Below are 24,933 nucleotides of genomic sequence, written 5' to 3'. Positions count from 1 at the left end.
TATTACAGTATGACCGAACAGCAAAAAAAAATAATGCAAAGAAAAAAAAGATCCTTCTTATTACTTAAATTTTACACTGACCCTTTCTAAAGTGGCAGTTACTACAGTTACACTGACATTCATTTTTTAAAATACAGCTATAAAACTCCTGTACAGTACACTTGATTCAGGTATTCAACATTTTCTGGACTTTCAGGCACAGACAAAGCCAACCCTAGAGACCCCTTCAACATCAACAAAGATGGAAGGATCCAGGAACACCCTTTTTAGAAATTGAGTGACACCCCATGTAGAAAGCTGTGTAGGGATTTGCCTCTGTTCAATCAAGGCTTGAGAAAGGTCTCTTGATCTCAGCATTACTGTAGCTACTTTGCTGTCATCAGAGACTTTTTTTTAATCTCAGAAGAAGTAAGAACACGTGTTTGTGCCAGAGGAAGGGGTCGCTACACACACTTGATTTTGTCTTGTAGCTGACCGCACTGCCCACTGCCCTTCACAGCGGGCACAGAGGATCTGCTGAGAGACGGGCGGAGTTCAGCTGATTAGCGGAGCTGTGTGGGTGGAAGAGAGCCAGGCTCTTACTCCTCGTGAAATGATAATAATGCAAATCTACTGCTCTTATTATCTGTTAGAGCTCTGACTCATCCATCAGCTCAACAGAGCTGTTTGCCAGAGAGAGACCCATCAAGAGGCCGGCAGAACTCAGAAGCACACACACGCACATGCAATTACCCAATAAAGGAGGATGAATCAAAACATTGAAAAACGTCTTCAAATCCTTTTTATTCTTCATTGAAGATCTTTGTTTCTTGCGCTGGCAGAAATTTGGCTCATTTCCACTATTTTAACACATTATCGGTTGTTCCTGTTGGTTTAATATTCTCTTTCAGGCAGAGCATGATAATTTTAATAATAATGACTTCATAAGGATCAATAAAGACATGTAAAGCAGAGCGACGTCTATGTATAGTATGTATAGCATGCATGCGTTTTGTCATCGACTGCTGAAGACTTTGCAAAAGTGTTAAATATAGCCAGATGAGATAAAGAATTTGGAGAATACAGTTCATTTAGAAGGTTAACAGAACAAAAATGAATAGTTTATGTGGGTGCTGGACCAGCAAGTGTTCTTCACTGATGTCCTATGCACAATGTGGTATTGACTCCAGCACAGCCAGGAGGAAATGATCCCAGGGCTCCAGCACTGGATCATCTACAGTATGCGCTCTTTGTTAACTTGAGACACGGAGCAATGTTCTTTTTGGAGAGCAGTGTAGGTATCTACTTGGAGGTACAGAGGCGCAGTGGTAAGCACTGCTGACTTACAATGTCGGGCTCCTGAGTTCAATTCCTGAGGTGCTATCTGTGTGGAGTATGCATGTTCTTCCCTAGTTTGGATGGTTTTCAGTCGGGTTCTCCGGTTTCCTCCCTCAGTTCAAAAACACATTGGTAGGCTGGAGTCAGGGAAAACTGGCCCTGGTGTGAGTGTGTGTGTCTGTGCGTACCCTGTGATGGACTGGCCTCCCATCCAGGTTGTATCCTTCCTTGCCCCTGTTGCTTGCCGAGATGCCCCGGCTTCTCCGCAACCCTCAACTGGAAGAAGCGGTTAGAAAACTGATGCACAGATAGCATCATGGTTTTCTCCGTGGTATCCTTCTTTCATGCCATGCTTGTTTAGTCATTTTCTGATAGGCAATTCCTGAACATGCATGATCAGTAACTCTTTTTTATAGGTCCTCAAGGATTGTGGCATGACTTGCACCTATACAGTACACCTCTCTGGAGAAGACCAAACTCACAAAGTATCTGATCTTTATATACGGTGGAGCCTTCCAAACTGAGCGCTCAAGATCCAACTATTTAACTGATTGTCTAATTCATACATCATTTTGTTTTAAGGAACATAGAATGGGTTACCATAAACCCTTTCGGATATTTAAATGAAAAACAAATGTTTGGATTAAAAAAAAAAGTAATTGGGATTCTCAATTTTTTTTTTGGCATACTAGGTGCTGAATTTAAGCTGATGGCTTTGAAAAAAGTACCAGTTTGGTATTTTCTCGACTGCTGCGAAACTGGCAAGAGCAGCGCATGTGGGCTTGCGACAGCCTGACAGGGAGACTCAGAAATAAGGCTCTGATCGGCCGTTTGAGTGGGCAAGTGGGAAGCTGAGTGTAACGCAATGGGCCCAGAATAACCTCAGCACCTCCGCACAGCCAGGAAGGCTGCTGAGAGGAGGTGGCCGGGCCTTGGCGGGAGGGGTGGGGGGGTGGAGTGTGGATTTGATTTTAGAGTAGGAGCGAGAAACGCCAAGAGCAAGGAGAGGACACCTGTCGCCACCCGTTCTTGGCTGCCACTCTCCCAGTTCCAGGAGCGTTTCCAGCTGGCTTCTGAAAGACAATTGGGGCGCAGGAGTGGATAAAAACTGGGAAAACAAAAATGGCCACAACCCCGCATACCACCCTTTAAACAGGAACGACAAGTTCGAATTCCGTCTTCGGTCAGTGAGAGCCCTTTCAGACCGGTGCGCGAGGGGTCTCCTACCTCCTTGCCCAGGGGCATGCCACTGCCCAGCGCGCAGGTCAGGCCGATCACTTTGGCCACAAAGGTTTTGAAAGTGAGGTATTCTTTCAGGACCACCCCTCGCAGGATCGTCTTCATTTCTGGGATCCCCGAGCCTGAGGGAGGGGCAGAAAAAGTGAGAGGGGAAGAAGGGGGAAGCGGGGAGGAAGAGGGACGGAGATGGGATTTTGAAAGAGAGAGGAGAAGAGATGGAAGAACACAGAGAGGGAGGGGGAATAGTGGGAAGAGAGAGGAAAGGGGGATGTGGTAGAAAGAGAAAAGGGAGCAGAAGAGAAGTGAGAAAGAAGAAAGGAGAGAAAGATTATTTTCTAATATTCAATCAGATTAAATTGCGCACTGAGATTTGTGGCATCTGTTAATACATTTAAGTGTGGACTGGAAAAAAAGCCTGGAAAAAAATGCCAGAGTCCTTGCATTGCTGAAAGGCATACAATCAAACCTCAATTCAATAAATAACCCGAATGCTAAACGGACAATTTCAACAGATTTCAGGGCTGTAATGTGAAACACAGCACCTTTAACAGCACAGTGCCCCCTAGTGGTCTGGTTCACAGCCTGTTCTACACCATTCCCCTTGCAATTTAATAAAGATTACATTTACAGGTTTCCAGCACGTTGCACAAACTATTGACTTTGCTTGTAAGTTAATATTACAGGACAGAGGATTGGAAAAAATAGAGAAATAGAGAAAAATAAAGTCGGAGAATATTGCCCAAATAAATATCTTTTAACATTACACAATAACACAAAACATTAAAAACACATATATACAATATGACTGTTGGTGTCTCAGAGGCCTCTTGTTTCTTTTTGTCTTTTTATGCTGTTTCTGTGTATGTCTAAAGTTAATTTTACAGGTTTGAACACCGTTAACGTTTTGATAAAGTTAGTTATCAAAGTGGTTTCTAGAGCAAACCAGAAAATTCCCTTTGATCATCTGTACTTACTGGTCATTCAGCCCTCCTACAGCTAGGCAAACACCTCAAACAAAGCCCATGGAGGAGGACAAATAATCAAGAAAGTATAGTCAAATGTTTTGAAAAGGACTGTTTAAAGGACATTTGAAATACAAGAAATTGAAGATGAACATAGACATTTTCTTTAACTCAATCTAGACTTAAGTTTGGTTCACCAAAGACCAGGAACGTTGAGGAACGCCCTTCTAGATCTTCTTTCTTTATACTCTTGCGCCTAAATGTCTAGAAAAACAACTAACATTTTTCACAAGTTTCATTGGGAAATTCAATTATTTCAAAAGTAATAGGCAGTCTACGAGTAAGATTAAAAAAGGTAGGTGTGAGCTACTTTGCAGCGCTCCTTAACAGGGCTCAGCCCCTGACAGTAGTTTTGGGTACTAGCAGGTCCAGGTTGGAAGCCAGCCGGCGAACTCACCGACAGCCTGCGGAGAGAGGATCTGTGTGAATCCCGCTGAGAAGGTGATGAGAACCACGGGATAGGTGACCCAGGCCAAGTACTGCAGGAACACGTTACTGTCCAGACCCCCGTACATCCACTTCTGTGCTGTAAAACACAAGAGCCAGCCCGTGCAATTGTCTTGAAGGTTTTCCCTTCAGATGAACCACAGTTATATTCATTTATTCATATGATGCCTTTACCCAAAGCCACTTATGGTTGAAGCCCTGTATAAACCCAGGCCTTTTCACTGCACAACCTGAGAGAACGGAGCACAACAGCAGTGTCCCTCCTGTGAATTGAACCCACAACTGTCCTGATCCACATTCCAGATCCCTAACCACTTCTCCAGTGCGGCCTAGTATAACAGATTGCATGACTCAATTTCTCTCTTCTCAGTTCCTAAAATACTTGAGATGATTTATTATTATTTCTTACTAACCCTGCAGAAGGTTTGGGTTCACAACTTGCCTCATGTACAGTACAGTAAATCGACCAATTCAATGATTAAGTTTCTGGAACTGAAGTGATGGGGCTGGTACAGATCTATTCCGAGAGTGGTCAGCACAATGTAATCCCAACCTATATGTGTATCTCAGTAATTCACAGGCATTCACATAATGTTTTTGAGGTAGACATAGGGAAGCAGTAAGAGTTAGGTGAGGCCAGTCTGAATAGAGTTCTGTTCATTAAAGGTGACCTCCATAGAGAACCTGGACTCTTGTTACTGTCAGAAAACACTCAGTTATGTTGTGGGATGTGTATTACTGATAAAACACTTGATACAGACATTGCACAGTGTCTGAGCTCCACTGAGCAAGCATTTCCCTGGATTAGGCAGAGAATGAATTGTAAAAAAACAGACTACAAAAATGGCAACTTAAAAAAACAGTACGAAGTGACTTTTAGGTGGAATCTATTCTTTATCTATTCTGAATTACTATTAAATAAACTTGGCGCTCGATGCACAACAAATTAAATCACACCGAATTAATATGTAAAGTTTCTGGTGCCTCTCTGCCCTAAAGAATAATTTTTCCACTTAAAATAACTTCACATCTCATGTAATATACTGATACAATTACTTTTTTCCCCTATGCTGTAAGTTTATTATTCATATGAAAACTTCCCTCAGTGGCTATCCAACACTCAACAGTAAAGATCTATTAAAAACGTTGAAATTATACTGTTCTAGGCCAAAATTCTCATTAAAAGCATCGGCCTCCCCAAAAAATTATAGACTTAGAACAAATTAACTCAGAAACTATAATTTCTCCACACTCATAAAAACTTTCCCCTTGAAACCCATAACTCTTGGAAAGTCTGTTTGATCTTGGGCCCTGTTAACGTTTCAAAAAAGAAGTCAAGGCGAGGAAGACAACTAAAACTGCAGAAGCCTATTAATGTAGCCTACAGCTTTAATTATAAAAGCTTTCCTCAGAGCTGAGCAGAACCACCCGGATGATAAATAATGGATAGAGCCCCCCCTCCTCCTCCCAGGGCTCTATTTTCAAGATATTAAAAACAGCAAAAAAGCAGTAAGCTTACACAGATACTGCCCCCGTCACAAAAGTTTTCACAGTACTCTGCTCCCAGAACTGTAATTTTTGGTATTCAGTTTTCTACTGTAAACATCTTTGTCTTGAGATATGCCAACGAAAGAGACCTCACTGCCTATTAAGAGGTAATTTTTCGACACACACAGTGCCACCTTTCACAATGCACAAGTTATTTTCCTGAAGGCAGCGATGAGTTACCAAGCAACCAAGACTGCAGTTTTCTACTAGAGGGAAGGGACCGGTCTGTGCAGTGGTAATCAAGTCTCAATGTATAGCGGTTGTCACCCTCTCTAGGTCAGTTTTTAATTTCTGAGCCCCGAGAGAAAACAGAATCAAAGCACTGTCCCCTAGCAGGATCTGGTCATGTGGCACCAAAGCAAACGTGGTATTCATTGAGTGTAAGAAAGACCACAGGCGTGAAAACTGTTTGAATACTCAGATGCATTAGATGCTAGATGCCTTCTCAATTCTGTACAGATCAGAGTTCACAAAATCAGATCATACAAATCCAAGTACAGTACACTTGGCAATACCCCTGTAACTTCAGTCCAGAATCACACCGAAACAAACCGCATAACAACAACCAAGAACATGAAGATAATTTTCATTGTTCACGAGACCAAAGGGCCTCATTGTGTTTCCATTGCATTGGGTGTGATATTTGTAGCTAAAGACCAAAAACCAGGCTTGTTCATTTTTCTTGGATGTAATCAATGGATTTACTAATATCTTAAGAGAAATGTTTATCTTGTTCTATAATACACTGCAGAGAGCTAATGAGAAGCTGTGTAATTTTGATGACAACCCAACGCGTCTCTCGTCGTAAAATATATACAAAATGCTCACGTTTACTCAAAATAAGAAAAGAAAAAAAATTAACACTTTGGGTTATGTTACACAGGAGACTCTTCAGCTGGTAAAATGTGAAATTACTCAGATTGCTCTGCAAATACAATCTTATTTCCAGCCATGTAGCATTAGGAATAAAAACATGCCTTTGGTAGGGACCAGGGAGAGCCAAGGCAAGGTCACTGTGCACAACAGACCTGACAGCTCTCCTAATGTGTTTGGATGTGTGTTAATGAGGGTATGACTTCAATCAGCAAGGCACTCTGCCTAATCAGGTCCAGGAAAAGCTTCTGCCACATGGCTGTTGCATGGTTCCCAAAGTTGACAAAGGTGTGTAATAATAATTCCTTACAATTATATAGTGCTTCTCTGGACACTCTACAGGCTCTACAGGTAATGGGGACTCCCCTCCACCACTACCAATGTGCAGCCCCACCTGGATGGTGTGACAGCAGCCATACTGTATACAGTACGGTCACCACACATCTATCAGTGAGGAGGAGAACAGAGTGATGAAGCCAATTCACAGACGGGGATTATTCAGAGGCCATGATTTGTACAGGCCAATGGGAAATTTGGCCAGACCACCGGGATAACACCCCTACTCTTTTAGAAAAACACCCTGAGATTTTTAATGACCACAGAGAGCTGATGATCTCATTGCATTACCTTACCACACTCGATGAATCTATGCATCCCGCCCATGGATCCTCAATAATAAACTATTTTAAGGAAGAAGGCACCACTTAAGTCCCCGCAATGTAAGACTCTCAGTCTTTTCTACCTTCATTGACTACTTCCTTCCCTCTCTCTTCCTCCCACCTGTCGCTTCTGGTCTTGCCCTACCTGATACTTTCCTCCTCTCCAGTATCGGAATAAAAAAAAACAACATCTATCCTGTCTGGTAGTGAGCAGCTAATTGATCCAACATTTTCATCCAGCGCTTTCTTGGAAGAAACCGAGAGATCATCTTCAACATGATTGGGAAGCTTGTCGCATACTGCAAACCCATTTCACACTCTTCCAATCTGCTCCCTTTCCCTGAGAGGCAGGGGCCTCTCACTCCCCTCTCCTTTTCCCTCCCCCTTCCTCCCATCACCCCCCTCTCTCACCTTGTAAACAGATGGCGATGGCGAAGTCGACCACCCAGCTGACCAGTGCCATGAGGAGCCCCAGGAGGATGAGGAAGATCCAGTCCTCGCCCACCCTGGAGATCAGGAACTTCTGACAGCGAACCGTGCAGACTGCCGAGGAATGGGAGAAGGTCAAAGTCAGGTCAGCAGTGTCACTGCTTCTTTACGCCAGATCCTTAACCGTGATTCTCTGTCCACATTCTTTTTATATTTTTTTTATACTAGATACCCAAGTCTAACAGATAGGGCTTTACTGCTCAAACTGTTTATTTCTTGAAAAAGAATGGGAACCAATATAAGAGACAAGGGCACAAAGAGAAAAAAAAAACAGACTTGTTCCAGTCTGATTTCAAATGCAATAAACGCACTGTAAAAGACAGATGCAGAAGTCACATGACCCACGTGCCTGAGGAACCTCCTGAAGAAAGACCTTTCCACAGCATCTGCCCTACTATTCACTGCCCTAAGATCACTCTACTACTGCTGCAATACTTAAGCTAAGCCAGAGGTTGATACTTTTATGCCTGGAGTTCAGGTAATGCCTGTTTATGGAAACATCTTGACACCATTTTTATGGACTCTGGTAATTTAGAATGTTTCATATCTTCCCTTCCCAGCTGAAAGGCATTAGCCTTCTCCAGCCGAGCTCCCATATGCTCAGGTCAGCACTTCAATCGCTCATGTACCTATGCATGTGAGAGCATTAGCTCCCAGCATTTTAAAAAGTGTGGCAGTAATTGATTCCTATTGTCTTGTTTAAGGTGATCTGTGACGACAAGGCCAAGAGATTTAGAAACAAGGAGGCTACTTTGCCTATTCTGCTTGCTTGACAGCAAGTATCTAAATTCCAAACTTCTGGAGAGACACAGGAATCCAATCTGTAAGTACAGGTTTTGTTATCACTTTATTGACATATTACTGTATTTACAGCAGTCCATCCTGAAATCTGATGAAGACCATTATGGGCAGCACTCCACATGTGATCAAATAACTTCTTTCTAATAAATACGATAAAGGAAACAGATATATTGCAAAAAAACAAGATTATGTGCAGCAGGCAGCAATCCTGCCCTATGATTAGATCAGCTACAGTGACAAATGTATTCAGCAGACTGAAAGTGAACAACACAGTTACAGTGTAATCAAAGTGCAGATACAGCAAGATCACACTCATCTACATGATACCTGGTATTGGCATTGAAGATACAAGGCTTAACCACAGATCAACTGTAGTTTTTACTGCCAACCTTACAGCACTTACTGTACAAAACTATCTAAAATGCTTGGACGGTTGTAGCATTTTGAAGTGCTGATCAACAATAAAAGGTTCATTCAATTAAATAGTTCAAATAAGATCTAACCAGAGATATTTGCTTAGATGTGCTTCCATTCACAATTTAAAATGCCATATTGAAGGACATACTGTATGCAAATACCAATGTCAACTAGCCAGGCACCTGACAAGTGTTTTTATTGCAAACAGCGGGATTTAAAGCTGCACAAAAAAAAGTTTAACCACCAAAGAGAGGGCCCTTTATTAATAAAATAGATCCTACTGCATACAGTATCACACTTTAGCAGCAGACATGAAAAGACATTCTTTTGCTCCCAGGCTCCCAGCATTATATAACATCGCGCAGAGCTCCCCTGCAGTGTGCTGTGTGGGCAATCAGCTTTCTTGCATTGTAACAAAGGAGCACAGGAGTGTGTGTGAGGGTGTGTGAAGGCGCAGACAAGTTATCGAATATGGATTTCCTCTCCTGTAGAAAAACTATCGCCATGTGGTATTTTGCCAACTGATTTGTTGGTTTGGCAGATTAAAGTAGGGTGTCGACATCTGCAAATTTAACATTCTCAAACTTGCTTATTCTTATTCTTAATCCAGTCTGGGGTGACGGGCCCTTGGATGGAAGAAGAGTGGAGCGGGAAGAAATCAGGCTGAAGGTTGTAAGGCGCCACTTTCAAATTAACTGCACAGCTGACTAGGATCGTGAGACGAATTGAGCCTCTCCCTGCCACTGCCCAAGCACCCACGACCCAGCATTCATATCTCTACGTGGTGCTGTTTTCATATTGTAACAAACGCTCCAGGTTTTGCGCCAGCAGTGCGGGGAATGACAGGCCAAAGACAATTTTGTAGGCTTGCAGGCAGTTTCCATTACAAGGGGGCATGCTAATCACAAAGGCAGAAAGAAAGTGCGGGCATCTGTTAGATGTAGAAGAAGGATTTGTGTTTCCTATTCCGATTACTCTATGTTTGTGATCACTGATCCGCTAAAATAATGTAATTTTCAATAACTTAAAGCCATTGTTAATATTTTATCATATAAGGAATGCTCATTTACTGTACGTCTTTTAACCATACATACTAGATACTGTAGTAAATTATGCTACATTATAGGGATGGACTTATACAGTATGGGAATTTGACTATTCTCAACAGTCCTGTGCATTGAGCCCTCACGAATGTTGAGACCCTACTGTATATGGAGAACTGTATGTATTCTATGTCAGTCGTTATATAGAAATCAATTCACCCACTACAGGAAAATTACTTATTCCAGACAAAAGACATGGAAACCTAGAATTTATTGTGGAAGCACATGACAAAAGGTGGAAACACACCCTGAATGGGAAAGTTAATAACAGAGCACAGATACCGATAATATATGGGAAAAAAAATAACCAAAATCAGGGGTCAGAAACCAATGTCTCTGCAATCTATTGAGATGTAATAATATATATAAATTTAATATAAAACATAACAGCAGAATTTATATGTAGATTTACCTTTTAAAGGCAATCTAATCCACAAATGAATTTTTAAAATTAAAAATCAATTTTGAAAGCCAGAGACTACAGCAACAACCATAACTCTCAAACACCAGGCTTCATTGACACCCAATTGGAAATTTAAAGTACAATTGAGAAGCTGAAGCAGAGAGTACAACAGCTTCGGACAGTGAACAAACCCAGATAGCATACAGTACAACGGGTTTCTGAATGCTGTTGCAGAACACATCAGATCAAAATGTGATATTTTACTGTACTGTTCCGTTCCATAAAGAAGCACTTGGTGAACAAATTTCCACCCAAGATCTTGGAAAAGATCTCTATGCTTGTCCAATGTATCAACAAAATAATGCTGGCTACTTCAGGCTAAAAGACCTGAACTAACTATAACTAACTCAATATTTTGCCCTGCTTTGACACAATAAGATACAGTGGTGATGTGCCACCTTATACTGCATAAACATACTTTTACAAATTAATTGGATTCTTTCTTACATCATACCTTTCTATAGTGGGTTCCATCTCATAGTGCTTTACTGTACACAGTTACGTTTAGTCAGTACCTATAAATCCATGAAGCCTTACCTCTAGAGAAAGTCAAGTTGGTTTTGGAAGTGGTGTTAATGAACCAACAAGTGGCACTCGCTGCTCAGGACTAGAAATTCCAAAACTGTGCTGTAGGAGGTGCTGGCTTTCAGGATGAGTCTTTGAACAAAGTCCATTGGACTCTTCATAAATGAAGGATTGATAACTGCGATGTCCCGATTGAATTAGTTTATCTTTGCTCAACCTTAGTTCAACTGGGAAGGCTGCCAGATCAGACTGGCTGTTAGGAATCATATACAGTACAGTAGGTAAATTACAGACAGAAACGTGACAGTTGTAGCGATGCACAGTGAAGCACAATGGCATAGCGGTATTTGTAGAGCCCTACTAATTGCTCATTAAACCAAAAGGAAATGCTAAGCAAAGGCACTCTGAGATTAGGTTGAGTTCTATAACCCGCCAGTTTTAACCTAGTCATGTCACTAGCTGGCAGTGTCTGTTATTCCCCAAGAAGTGGTGTCTAATTGGCTCAGGACTCCCAAGCATAGGGTTGGCCTCTGCCAATCAAACAGCTACCTCTGCAACTTCCCAAGAGCCTGCAAATTTGCGGTGACATCAATCAGGGACACGCCTCTCCCCAGGTCAGTGCCAAACGCTTTGTTCATCGCCACAGAGCTCATAAAATGTGTCAAAAGATGAACAGCTCAGACGTTAAGCTACTTGAAGAAGCTTATCTGTCCTTTCTCAGCTCACAATTCCAAATCAGATGGATAATTCGTACCAGCTGTTTTTTTAATAAAGGAAACATGCTAGATATTAATATCTGCCCAGTTTAAGTAAAAATCCACACTCAAGCTCACAGACTAGTCACAGCAGGTCTTGTTCAGGTTTCAGTAGAGTACCAGAAAGATTACAAGATTGCTGGTACCTTAATATACCATATATACCATATAAGGGTGAACTGGAGCAATCAGGGTAAAGCTCTTTACTCAAGAAATCAAGAGCAATGTCTGCAATGGGGTTACTGTTGGGAACACAGAACCCTAAATATGATTCATTGCTGCCCCTTGTACAGTAATCACAAGGTGTACTGTAGCGTAAAAAGCCTACAGTACATCCAGGGTTGAGACTGAACCCTTGGATTGGCCAACGATATGTATTGGCAGTTTTAGAGCTCAATTAGCAGCTCCAATCTGCAAGTCCCAGGTGACTGAACATGACCATGCATACACACTCACTTCTCAACCAACACTCATGCAACCATACTCTGTCTGAGCGGGAAATGAGCACATTAAACATTCATTTGTGTCTTTGTTTCATCTAAATAGAAGGAGATTGGGTTGAAATTGATAAGGCCTGTTACCAACCATTTCTTTTGTCCATTTTTTCTCATGTCGTATTGTTTTTTTGTTTTGGTGTTTCAAAAGCTGGGCCCCTGTAGGTGCTGGTTTGTTTCACATGACATTGAGTGTGACGTGCTGAGATCCAATCACCGGCCAATCTGTTTATTTCAACACGCTAATGAGTGATTAATTTTTAAAACGCAAGCAAATTGCTGCAAAAGGGATCGTGCAGAGCAGTTTTTCCATGAGCTGCAGAAATAAAATCAGTCAGAGACAGGCTCTCAGCTTGGGTTTCCCCTGGGGTGTTATCTGCAGTCTCTCCAGTCCCTACATTACGTCTGAATTTCATCACTTCCACTTGACCACTAAGAAAGGTAACACTAGAAAAGAAAGACTACAAGGAAATTATCAACATTTAACATCTGAGACTGGAGTTTGTGGCGATAGGCTTGCCCTGTACAGAAAATCACAAGTGAACTCAGATGAGAAGATCCTGTTATTGAACTTTGCTTTTTTCCCTAAATGTATGGTACTATATTACAGCACAATTCATACCGTAGCATAATCATGGTATCTTTTCCTGTTTTAACCTCATTGCATGGCTTACTGTGTGAGGCAGATGCTGTATCTTACTGTTATGTTTTATTAAATGACTAAATATTTGTCCAGTTGTGCACATGTGTCTGCGTTTTAGCAGTTTGGTTGACAAATGGACACCTGCAACAATCAATTCAATAATAATGAAAAGGCAGACTCAAATCTGCTCAGTAACTACAGTATGTCACTGACTAATGAAAATCACTACATTGCATTCCTCAATTTTGTAATGTTTCTGTTTAACCTTCCTTTTCCTTCTGTGACACACCTAGAGGCAACATGTCGTTGCAGGTATCTTTATATTGGTTGGTCTAACAACCCTAAAATCAGTCTAAAACAGAAACACAAATGTAACTAAGGTAAAAAACATGGTATTTAATTAAATACTACAAGAAAACACCAAACCCAAAACAAATAACCAAACCCCAGCTCATATTTGTGCTGTAGCTTAACTTAATCTATCAGTCACTCTATCTGTAAACAGGCGAGCACATGGGCTCCACAACTCTTTTCAAAACTCACAGAAATCTAGAAAAAGCTTCCATATTGTCTGAACTTGCCATCCTATCACATATCACCCCTTCCCTGAGAATTCCACAGCCACAGTCTCCCCCACGCGATAGGAGAAAATGTGATAAGCGTGAATGGGACAAACTGGCTGACTGCCCTCCCATATCACAAGCCCATCGTACTCCCTCATCTTGAATCCCTTGCACTCGGGACACTGTCCGAGTTCTTCCTCAGGCAGCTCTTCTTCAGGCAGCCTCTCCCTCTTTTTTTTCTTCTACCGTTATTGTTAGAAGGTCAGCCACTTTGTCCTCGTCTAAGTCTTTTTTCTCTGCTAGATAGTCAGGTGTCCTCTCTCCCCATCTCCCTCAGTTGCACAAACCTCTGGTGCGTCAGTTGGCAACCCAACTCTAGGCTCACGACAGACCAGCAGCAGTCAATGTCCCTCTTTCTCACGGTCTTCCCCAGGACCTTTCTGTCCTGATCTTTTTGTCCTTTAAACCAGGTTGGTAATTTACTCATGGTTTCTGATCTTTTGTTGTTCTATCTCTGCTTTCGGCTGGAGAATCTCATTCACCACTACAGTATATAAAATTTTATTTTTCCCCTTCCCTTCCTCTGTCTGGGCTACTGCACAACTTTGCAGAGAGAATGATCTCCTCCCGCTTGAGCAGAGAGCTTGCAGAGCTGGGACTCTCCTGGGACTACCCTTGAGCCCATATCTCCTTCACTCCATCCCCGCACTGGGCACCCTCAGGCCTCACCATGATCAGGTCCATGTTCACGTACTGCAGCCAGGAACAGGGGAGTTGCATGCTCTTCTCCCCAACATCTTGCTCCTAGGGGAAGGCATGTGCATTTTGGCCAGCACGCCAAACAGGATGAGCATAATTTTGATGCCTATTGCAATAATAATAATGTACTCAGGTGTTAATCACATTAATCTACTTGTGTGATACTGCCCATGCCCTTTTCATTCTTACTGATTTTCACAGAATTATCTGTATATAAAATTTGAACCAACCCATAAACACCTCAATCTCCCGGTTCCCAATTCATATACTCCCCATTTGGTTCAAATGCAGCTCCTCATCACTTCAATGGGTCAATCTTCTTTCAGTATGTTATGATATAAAACTGCCATCACTCAACCTGTGGCACTAATTTAACTACACTAAAAGTCGCCTATTAAATTGTGATACTTCATTTGAGATTTTTTTCTTGAACCTCTTTGATGTCTACTGCAGTACTTCTGTACTGTACATTTCAGTACTCTTGCAGTGCTTCAGTATGACTACGCAAAGTGCTTTGAGACAACTCTGCTACAAAGCCACTCTAAGAAAAAAGACTGACTGGAGTCAAGACACAAAAAATGGTTTTGTCCAGGAAAACTGAGACTTGCAGTAAGTTCACCATAAAGAGGAATTAGCTCTAACCCATCTTTATTCAGCAAAATCTTAATAATTTAGATGGCAGCATCTCCTGGAGACAAATGAAGGTGTCAAACCAACACAGCTTCAAGTGTCCAAACATTTTTTTTCCATTTTTTCCCTGAATAAGAAAATGAGATTCTGCGCCCAATCAAGCTGTCAGCGGATGAGTAAGTGATGACTTTTTAATCACCTCCCTCCTTCCAGGAACTCATACAATATTTCTACGCATGTGTGCCTTCTTCTACAAGGTGTCTTCCCAGGGCACCCAAAAGAGATGCTGCTGCTAAATTAAAATTGATAGTGTTCTGAACTTGTAAGGGAAACCTATTCCATAAGGTGCTGGATTTCAGAGAGAGCTTACAAGATACAACTGCAATTAAAGTACTAAACGGTTCTGACAGTGTTATCACACAGACCTGAGAACATGCAGAAAAGAACTGGGTGTATGAGCAAATGTAATTAATTATTATTAATGTATTTAACAAGGTTTTTATGTGTGCATGTTTATCAATCCAGACATGCCATTGTTCATGTATAAAAAAATTCCCTATGGGAAACATACTGTATTAGTACGGTAAATCTAACTATTCTGCTATGAAGTACTGCAGACCTTATGTCCATGGTTAAGCCAAAAAGCAAATTAGGACCTAGCCGAGCTAATTTATTGATATCACTGAATGTGCAAGAAAACTATACTCATGTAAAAACCACAGCATAATTTCCACGCGAAGATCTCCTCCCTGTGGTTCACTCCAGTAGAAATTCACAACAACATGGTTTGTCTCACAGCACAGTGTCCAGGTCTCCCCACGAGGGAGAAGGGAGTCTGGCTGTCGTGACATGCCCAATTAGCACTGTTAAATGACAGACAGCAGTCATTGAAAAAAGCATTTACATTTGCTGTTCAACCTCTACCCCAAATCATCTGCAGGTGTTTGTGTGAGTGCAACAAATAAGAAACAAACCGAGGAAATTACATGCAATAACTTAATAAATTTGGCCATACAGTTTTCGAGCATCTGATTTGGTAGACCACTCAGATTTAAGAAGCTGTTTTATGATGTACTTATCAGGTTAAAACATCAGTTACTGAATGCAGCCCAACAATCACTCCTCTTTCAAAGTGTCTGTAGTCTCCTCCTGCAGCTGTACTGGGCGTAATTCTAGGTAACCGGGCCTGTGCTACATTTTATATGACTCTAAGCATGTTGGGATGTTATTTGCATTCACCACAAAGCTGTGTACTTGCATTCTTGGTATCCTCATTTACCTATGTGTTGGCCTGTAGAATTAGCATAGAAGACAGGTACTAGAAACAGCCTCTAAGGCTGTTCCTTGGCTGATCTTAAGGAAACTATACCAGTACCAACAATGTCTTAAAATCATCTTGGGTACCAAGTTCAGAAAAATAAGGCTGAAAGGGCTAACAGGACACTACAGTGAGACCACACTGTTCACAGAATCTGTGTGACTGTACACTTCAGTTTTGATGCTTGAAGGTGACAATACAGAATATATTCTGGGTTTCAAATCATTACCTCATTTACACCTGAGAAAGAAATAATTCAATTCCCTAATTAAGAGCTCAGAGGAAATAACACACAGGAGAACAACCGGGTCCTGGAAGAAGTGGGATGAAGAGTGCTCAAGTGATACCCTGTGACTATCCAGGTCCAGGAGGACCTGAACTGAAGATTGTTGATGTGCAATCAGTTCCAGCCAAGCACCAGGTAAGACAATGAACGCCAAGGGAGAACAGACCTTCAAGACACGTGAAATATTACAGGTAACACAAATACTAAAATAAATCTTCCTGCCTTGTGACAGATGAACAGCATTCTCACTGCAATGTGATCACCTGCCCAGCCTCCTCCTAGGGAGCAAGAGCATGGAGATGATATATACTTGTGCTGCGACATGGGCCCAGGGGCTTGATGTCAGTCTAAAATGGATGAGAAGCCGTTTCTTCCTTAGTCCTGCAGGGACCCCTAACAAATCAATCACTAGAACTGCCGATCAAGTCAACCCACTGGAGATTCTTTTCTTCTGGGGGAGAGGGAGGGGAGTTACTGTAGTGGGGAATTTTTTTTAGCCTCTCAGGTCCCAACCACAGCCATACTGTACGTGTTAAACTATGAAACCGCATGCAGCAGAAAAAATGGAATCAAGAGGAGTGCCAATTTATCCCTTTGCCTCTACTTTTCTTTCAGGACTGCGTAGTGGGAGTCCATAATGCTAAAAGAAAAACTAACACTGGAAACGGTTTTCCAGGGCAGCTGTCTATCAGGAAGACTGACTCACGAGCATCACTGCCTGCAGAAAAGAGGAACTGCCTTTAAAGAGAGAGAACGACAAGGGGAATGTGAAGCTTTGTGATGAAGCAGCATCGGCGAATTGTAGTCTGATCTGATCAGATCAGATCTCAGAAACTGGGCAAAAGCTGACTGGACCTGGTCTGTACTGGAGCACGAGATTCGAGACCTCAGAGGAAAAGAGATGTTGGTGGACCCAACCAATTCCAAACCAATGCTCCAGTATTTGTTACAGAGAACGCCTTTCTTGTAGGAGGTGAAAACCTTTAGGTGAGGTGTTAAACCAAGGGTTGAACAAATTGGTCATTCCAGACCCAGAGCACTATTCATAATTGCACAGTCGTTCAGTGGAGTGGAACGTAGCTAGTATTCTGCCAAATGCAATCTGGCGATCTGGCAATCTAGTATTCTGCCAAGTACAAGGGGTCTTGTGCAACCAGGCCTCCCTAAACTTTTCTCTTGAATTAGCTGATGATGCAATTTCTCACAGCTGTCCTGCTGTGTCATGGGGTTTCATGTGCTTAATGGTTGCTGCACTTGAACCATGTCAGTGCTGCTCTTCAGTGGGGAATGAAGCAGAGTCCCCTTGTACTGTATATTCAAAGCACTTTAGGTACCTTGGTATGAAAAGCACTATATAAATGCAATTTTTACATTATAGTTGTCTAAAGAAAAATGAAATTATCGTAACATTATGATAGATAACAAAAACTTCCATTTTCTACTTTTTCTATAGTGAGTTTTCTTATTGCTCTTGGATAGCCTCCGCAACTCAAATGTCAAGGAATAACTTCAAAAGATGACCATACAAATTTTCTTAAAAACTACTTCAGTCATCCATGTTGCACTTTACACACTGTACAATTTCTCAGCTTGAACAGAATAATCAATCAACCAGTTATCATTCAGTATAATCGGCTTTGTCAAAGCTCAGGCTGGGTGAGCCCAAGCCTGCTTACAGTCTGTAGCGGATTCATCGGGGTTCTGCAAAACAAACATTTTAAACGGACCTGTAGAGAGAAGTGACTCCACATTGCCCTCTAGTGCCACTCTGGCTCATTGCAGGAATGTGGGCACTGAAAAACTAACAGCTCCCCACTCTAGTATGAAGCTGGGCTGTTGAAGGGCTGCTGTGTGCTCAAGGGTTTTCTCAATGTTTTTTAAAGACAGTCTTAAAGAACAGAGAGAAGCAGTTCAGCTGGTACTGAAATGATAAGATACAATAAGACTTTATTTGATCCCTAAGGGAAATTGAGGATATTCAGCAGGGATTCCTTCTCTATGGGACTATAAGATTGGTATAGAGCTATTCTCATTACAGGTATAGACAGGTTCAAAAACATTTTTGGAAGACAGTCAAATGATAGCTTGGGTGTACATGACAGGATGCATTTTGCTCATCCTTGAAATCTGCTCAGAGAGACTTTCCTTCCAGGACATTTTGGTACATTTTCCCACAAAACAGCTGACAAAGGGTTGTGTTGACAGTCTGAAATGTTCTGGGAGGAAAATTTAGAAAGACAGAAGCAGCTCCAGGATCTCTACAAAACACAGCAATCACATGTCTTATATAACAGAATATGCAGTTATATAAATATAAATTAGCCATCCATCTATTTTCTAACCGTTTCATCCAATTCAGTGCTCTGGGGGAGCCGGAGCCTATCTGGCAAGCAACAGACACACGCCAGGAGACACCCTGATCGGGACACCTGTCCATCATAGGGCAGATACACAGACACACACTCACACCAGAGACAGTTTTCCCAGAAGCCAATTCACTTACCAGCTTGTCTTTGGACAGTGGGAGGAAACTGGAGCACCTGGAGCAAACAATGCAAACCTGGAGAGAACATACAAACTCCACACAGACAGCACCTCAGGTCAGAATTGAACCCAGGGCCTCAGCTCTTAGAGGCATCAATGCTGACAGCTGCTCCACCGTGACACCCAGTGTAAATCATATAACTATATTATTCATCACTTTTAAAATACCCTTTTTTTGTCAAAACATTCCCATAAGTATGTATCACATCAGTAATTTTGTACTCGGCTGTGTGACATTGTTTATATGGAGGGATTACTGTGTCCCTTACCGTGCACTATGATGTACTGCTAGCTGACCGCAGCCTGAAAAATCCAGACACGTTTCAGGTGGTAAGCTACATCAGAGACTCTACTCAGGAGTTTAAAGTGCCCCTCACTGAGAGTGCACTGGGTCGGAGTCCCAGATACAAGCAGAGCAAAGCCCAGTTCCTGGAGCTGTCAACACACTGACTGCAGAGCTCTGGAACCTGCAGTCTACCTCCTGTCACTGATGGACACAGATAATGCTTCACATCAACAGCCTACTCCATGCTCTGCCACTGTTCAGTTTAATGTCCGTATCAATAGAACCAGCCACCAGAGACTTCACCAGACTGCACTCTCTGTGAAAAGTTAAAGTTGTATTTGAGAGGGTACATTTCAGTAACTATTTTATTTTCCTCAGGGTAATGTCATTGGTTTTCTTTTGTATTCTATAAGCCCACTGTCACTCGGAAGACATTCCAGTGTCATTGAAGGTGCACTCATGTGAGCAGACATGTTATTAGCCAAACTTAACAGACACCCGTATTCAAGGTGACTCATAACTTATACTGTATCCAGTATATGGGAGCTACATCTGTGACTTGGTAAGGAAATCCCTGGTAAGAAAAGGGAATTTGGCATGGAGGCTTAGATTAATGTGACAATTGCTGTTCTATCTGCCTGAGCAAGGTTTCAATCTTGCTGAGTTCCAAACAAGCACAGAACCACTCTGTAGACAGCAGACGACTCTGCCACAACAAACATCTGGCAAACGGCCATGACAAGTTTTGCACTGTCTGGATTTCAGAGGGGCATGATGTCACTTCTGTAACTTTCTTGGCACACTGATCCTTGTTACTCTCTTCCCCTCTAAACTCCTCCTTCTCTTTCACAGCCATCTCAGAGACTGACAGATATCAGCATGAGACATCCAGCACCAGTGTCTCCCTGCCCTCACCTGATTTGATCCTGGTGGTTTGCGAGCTCCGGGTTCTACTTCCTAGACTGAGGACGACTCTGCCACGACAACAGGCTGGGCTCTGTGCCGCAGAAGAATTCTACATGGTACCAGTGACGAGTACAGCTGTACTCTGTACCTGCCAGGATTCAATCACAGCTGCTAGTAGGCCCAGAGCCATACTGCACCAGTCTCTAGACAGAGTGGAAGTGATGAATTCCACAGTGATACAAGACCACATCCTCTGTCGCAGCAGGGTCCTACACTATCAAGATCTCAGAAGGGGGCAACGACACCTCTGTTATTCTTTTAGCGCGTTCAGCAACGCTGAATTTCCAGGACTCACACTACTGCACAGAGAGCTTTGCAGGGACTTTGGGAGAGACAGTCTGACTGCAGGAGAGTTTTGAACTCTGCTTAATTCGTTTCTTAATGTTCTCTCCTTTGTAATAAATCTGATATTCTGTTCTGGGTTTTGTGGTGCAATAAAAATCAAGCAACATGATCAAAGAGAAGAAAGAAAATCTGGAACTGAGTTCTGCATGGCCTCCCTTGAGTGCATTGCATTTTATTAGGTTGAATGGAATGATTTTGCATTTCTAAAGCTAAAAATATGAAAATTGAATGTTGTGGTATGCATATATGACATCTTCCAAAACTTACTCAGGCCAGGCAAAAGAGCCTTGCACTTTATTAAATTACAAAAGTGGTCTGGCAGCTTTTCAACCTGTCATTTTTATCTTTAATTTAACAACAAGGAACTCATCTGCTGCCTGGCTGAAGCAGAATGATTACATTTATTGTGTACTTTCTGACTTTTTACAAATAGCTTTAAACTTGCTCTCCCAAAACCAGGCTCATTGTCAGAGTTTGTGATCTGAGATTTATATGGTAATTTCTGGCAAATGTGAGAACGATACAATCAGCTATGGCTCCTTTAAATCCCTCTTTCAGAGTTTGCTAGCAAGATAACTTGGAATATAAGCAGGGTTAGAGAACAGCTCATAATCAGAACCAGGAGCAGGAAAAGAAGATACAGCAGGAGGAAAAGACAAGAGCTGGAGAACAAAAGGATCCCAACTGATCAATAAAGGGGGTCTGAATGACAGAATCAGACATCTGAAGTCCCCGGCACCTTTTTATCACTCTGAATACAAACATCTTGCACAGATGGGCAGCATGTCAAATCTATTTGTACAGATGTTTAAGCAAGACAAAGACCCTGACACATCATTAAAGTCCATCTCGTTTAATCACCATCTATCAGTCACATCCAATAGTGGGTTCACAGCGTATAAAAGGGAAGAAAACAGACTCCGTGGATTGTTAACAGTGTTGGAGAAGAAAAAACAAGCAGAAGTTACCCAAATAATAAATGAATTCACAAGCTACTTGTATCTAAAGTGAATGGAGAGCTTGATGTCCTCTGAATCTGCAGATTTAGGACCCAAGCTTAATTACTCAACCACAGGACACAAGTCAATGGCACAGCCAGAGCTCCAACTGGGAAAATTCCTTTACCTAGCCTCAGAAGATCAGACCACATACAGTACATCTGTGGCAATTTTTTTATCTTTCCTGTCTCAGGACTCAAACAGCCCCATCAACAGGCAGTCCTCAGGGGGCATCCAAGAGCCTGGATAAAAGGGGAACTCATCCCCTCGTGATCAGCTCAGACCAGACCCATACAGCGTGTGCAGGCCCCAGGAGTGGTGGGACATCGTGGGCAAGCAGCAGGCAGACAGAGACACATGGGAAGAGCTGACAGACCGGGAGTCTGAAATGTAGCCTTGTCAGGTCAGATGAACACACAGCACCTGCAGGGGTGGCACAGCCAGACAAGCCAACATCTGGAACATGGGCACAACGGTGCTGCCCTCATCGCACCTCATCAGCACTGTCTTTTCTTGCTCTGGACCACTGTCTGTCTTTAAGAAAAACTGCACATTTTCAAGAATTAGGCTATAATTTATCACACCACACTTACAACACATCTGCTGTGTCTATCTAGAGAATCCATGAAGCCATCTACCTGATCATTACCTAGAAATTCTATCTCGACTGTCAGTTCTAATATTTGTACACCATTAGGTACTACTTCTTCAATTACTTTCCAATACAGGAATAACAGCACCCAGTACTCCCAGTAAGCAAATCACTTTAAAAATCCAATTTTCTAATCAAGAACAGCAACGTAGAACCTAAAATAGAAATGAATTATTTCTTTCAGGGGCATGAAAGAGCCAAATAACAACACAAATACAATACACAGTCTCTGTTAAAGTGTTTATTGGTCAGCCACAGTGGAAATGACTTCAAATCATCAAATCTACTTCTTTATTCCCAATGTACCTTTTTCTTATTTTAAATGCCGCCATCACTTCCCATCATCAATAGGATTCTCATTTGTTTTTAAATAGCCCCTGCACTCCAAACCCTCTCCTCCTGACACGCAGACACATACACACACATACCTCATCATCAGCTCCTCGGGAACATGCCACTCGCCCCTGGCAACCATCTTCTGTTGCCATGGAGACAACCTTTCAGCACATGAAGCCTCACCACTGTTCAAAACAGACCTGGGCACACCACCCTGACCACAATGCACAATCCAAAGGGAGGGCACTGCAGGAAGCCAGTCAGGGTTGTGCTCTTCTAGTTCGGCTTGGGATAGGGAGATAGTACTAGGTAATGGACTATACTGTAGGTGGCACAGTGAGTGTGGCAGGAGAGCAATGAATCAGAAAGATTCCTCTGAGAGGTTTTAAAAGGTACTCCTATTGCACTGCAAAAGATTGATCCATTCAGGTTTTGCAAGTCTGTAGCCTTATTATATTTAGTGTACTAAGGGAAAATAATATATATATATACTGTATACAGTATATACACGTAATGTGGGTTTAGGATGAGCTTTATTTCAGGACAACTGTTCTTTCAGTAGTATAGGACACTCCTGGTCCTGCCTCACATGCCTCACACCTGAAGAAGGCTCCACAGCCGAAACATTGTGTTTTCTTTCTTCTTTTTTTCAGCATGGAATAAACCTATTACTTGTTCCTTTGCTGCCTCACATGTGTCTTATATGTGGCTAAATGACATCACTGACCCACACGACTCTCAGTACACTGTGGAGCTCAGGTGGCACTAGCCTGGTGTGCAATCCAGATCGACACAGGTACAAGACACAGGCATGAGCAGACTAAGATCACAGAGCACCAACTGTACAATGCTTTAAAGACCAGGAAACTGCTCTTTTGTCTCTCAAGACGGTATGTTCATTGCAGAATTTCTATGGCCCAAACTCAGGTTTCAATTATGTGAAGTAGTCTTCCAATTATCTGGTGCGGATCTATTTCTCTCTTACCCACGCCCTCGCTTTTAATAAAGGATGACAGCTGCACAGTGCATGTCTGTCATTACACTGCCTCATCCCACAAGACCTTTAAAGCAGAGTCATATCAAACACAATCTTTAAGAAAGAAAAGAGCTATGAGATTCTGTGAGCTATGGAATTACAATCAATGGAGTTAATCCCAGGGCCCTGATGCGAGTCCGGCTGTGTAGCACACAGAAACTTAGATTTGTCAATGAAATCCTTCAGGAGCTGCAATTAAAGCAAAAGTCCAAGGGGGTTGGCTGCAGCAATCAGCGCGCCCTGAATTCTTTTTAATTCATTAATCAGAGCAGACGCTCTGAATTCAATCCAAACATGCCACACATCTGGCATGCAATTAGAAACACTGGGCCAATATTGACCCTGCTGGATTCCATGCGGAGGCTGGGACCTTGCAATACAATCTGCACTCATCATGTACAGTACCATAATGGCCTCACTGGCCAGCTCTTAGACACTGATACACTAAGTACAGTACAGAGGAGAAGCAGTCAGACATATGACAGCCATTTCAGTGAAAGGCCAGGTTAATGCTAATCACTTGTTAATGGTACCGAGTGATCATCTTAACCTCATGTTACAGCATTTCTTTTCTGTTGGGAAGGTTGTCACTCCACAATAACATTGCCTCTATCCACAGAGCATGTATATGGCATTCTTAGTCACCATATCAGATTCCAAATAAGCATTTAAGGAATATTTCCTAAAAGAAAGAATTTAGACAGCATTTTCCATCTGTACTGTATCTACCATACCTGAAAGCCTGTTGATCGACTGTCTTGTGGAAGAATGGTGCATATTAGTAAAATGTCATCTAAATAGGATGGCTGCATAAACACCCTTAAGAATTAAGCAACTTATGGATCACATTTCTCCTAACTAAGCTGTTGATTTCAAACATGTTCAGCTGCCCTTTCCAACTACTTAGCCAGCAGCCATATCACACTGCAACTCACAACTGGCAACCCACTGAAGCTAAGCAGGTGTGAGCCACCTGAGGTCAGTACCTGGATGGGAGACCTCCTGGGAAAAAAAGGTTGCTGCTGGAAGAGGTGTTAGTGGGGCCAGCAGGGGGCGCTCACCCTGCGGTCCATGTGGGTCCTAATGCCCCAGTATAGTGACGGGGACACTATACTGTAAACAGGCGCCATCCTTCGGATGAGATGTAAAACTGAGATCCTGACTCTCTGTGGTCATTAAAAATCCCAGGGCATTTCTCGAAAAGAGTAGGGGTGTAACCCCGGTGTCCTGGCCAAATTTCCCATTGGCCCTTACCAATCATGGCCTCCTAATAATCCCCATCTATGAATTGGCTTCATTACTCTGTTCTCCTCCCCACTGATAGCTGATGTGTGGTGAGTGTTCACACATCCAGGTGGATGCTGCACATTGGTGGTGGTAGAGGGGTGTCCCCATTACCTGTAAAGCGCTTTGAGTGGA

The 24,933-nt window shown here is 42.3% G+C and overlaps 1 protein-coding gene across 1 annotated transcript in view; it reads right to left on the bottom strand.

Annotated features, from left to right (window-relative positions):
- The window catches only part of LOC148836622 (chloride channel protein 2-like), a 281,173-nt gene that overhangs the window by 117,237 nt on the left and 139,003 nt on the right, over positions 1-24,933 (bottom strand). The window contains exons 7-9 of the mRNA XM_088914194.1: positions 7,517-7,648; positions 3,976-4,104; positions 2,545-2,678 (exon numbers count right to left, since the gene is read on the bottom strand). Coding sequence (XP_088770320.1) covers positions 2,545-2,678; positions 3,976-4,104; positions 7,517-7,648 — 395 coding nt within the window. The remainder of the gene's footprint in view (positions 1-2,544; positions 2,679-3,975; positions 4,105-7,516; positions 7,649-24,933) is intronic.

Source organism: Atractosteus spatula, chromosome 4 (genome assembly GCF_055471065.1).
Source record: "Atractosteus spatula isolate fAtrSpa1 chromosome 4, fAtrSpa1.hap1, whole genome shotgun sequence".
NCBI lineage: Eukaryota > Metazoa > Chordata > Actinopteri > Semionotiformes > Lepisosteidae > Atractosteus > Atractosteus spatula.
Note: the sequence above shows the minus strand (reverse complement) of the source record. Positions and strands in the feature narration are given on the sequence as shown.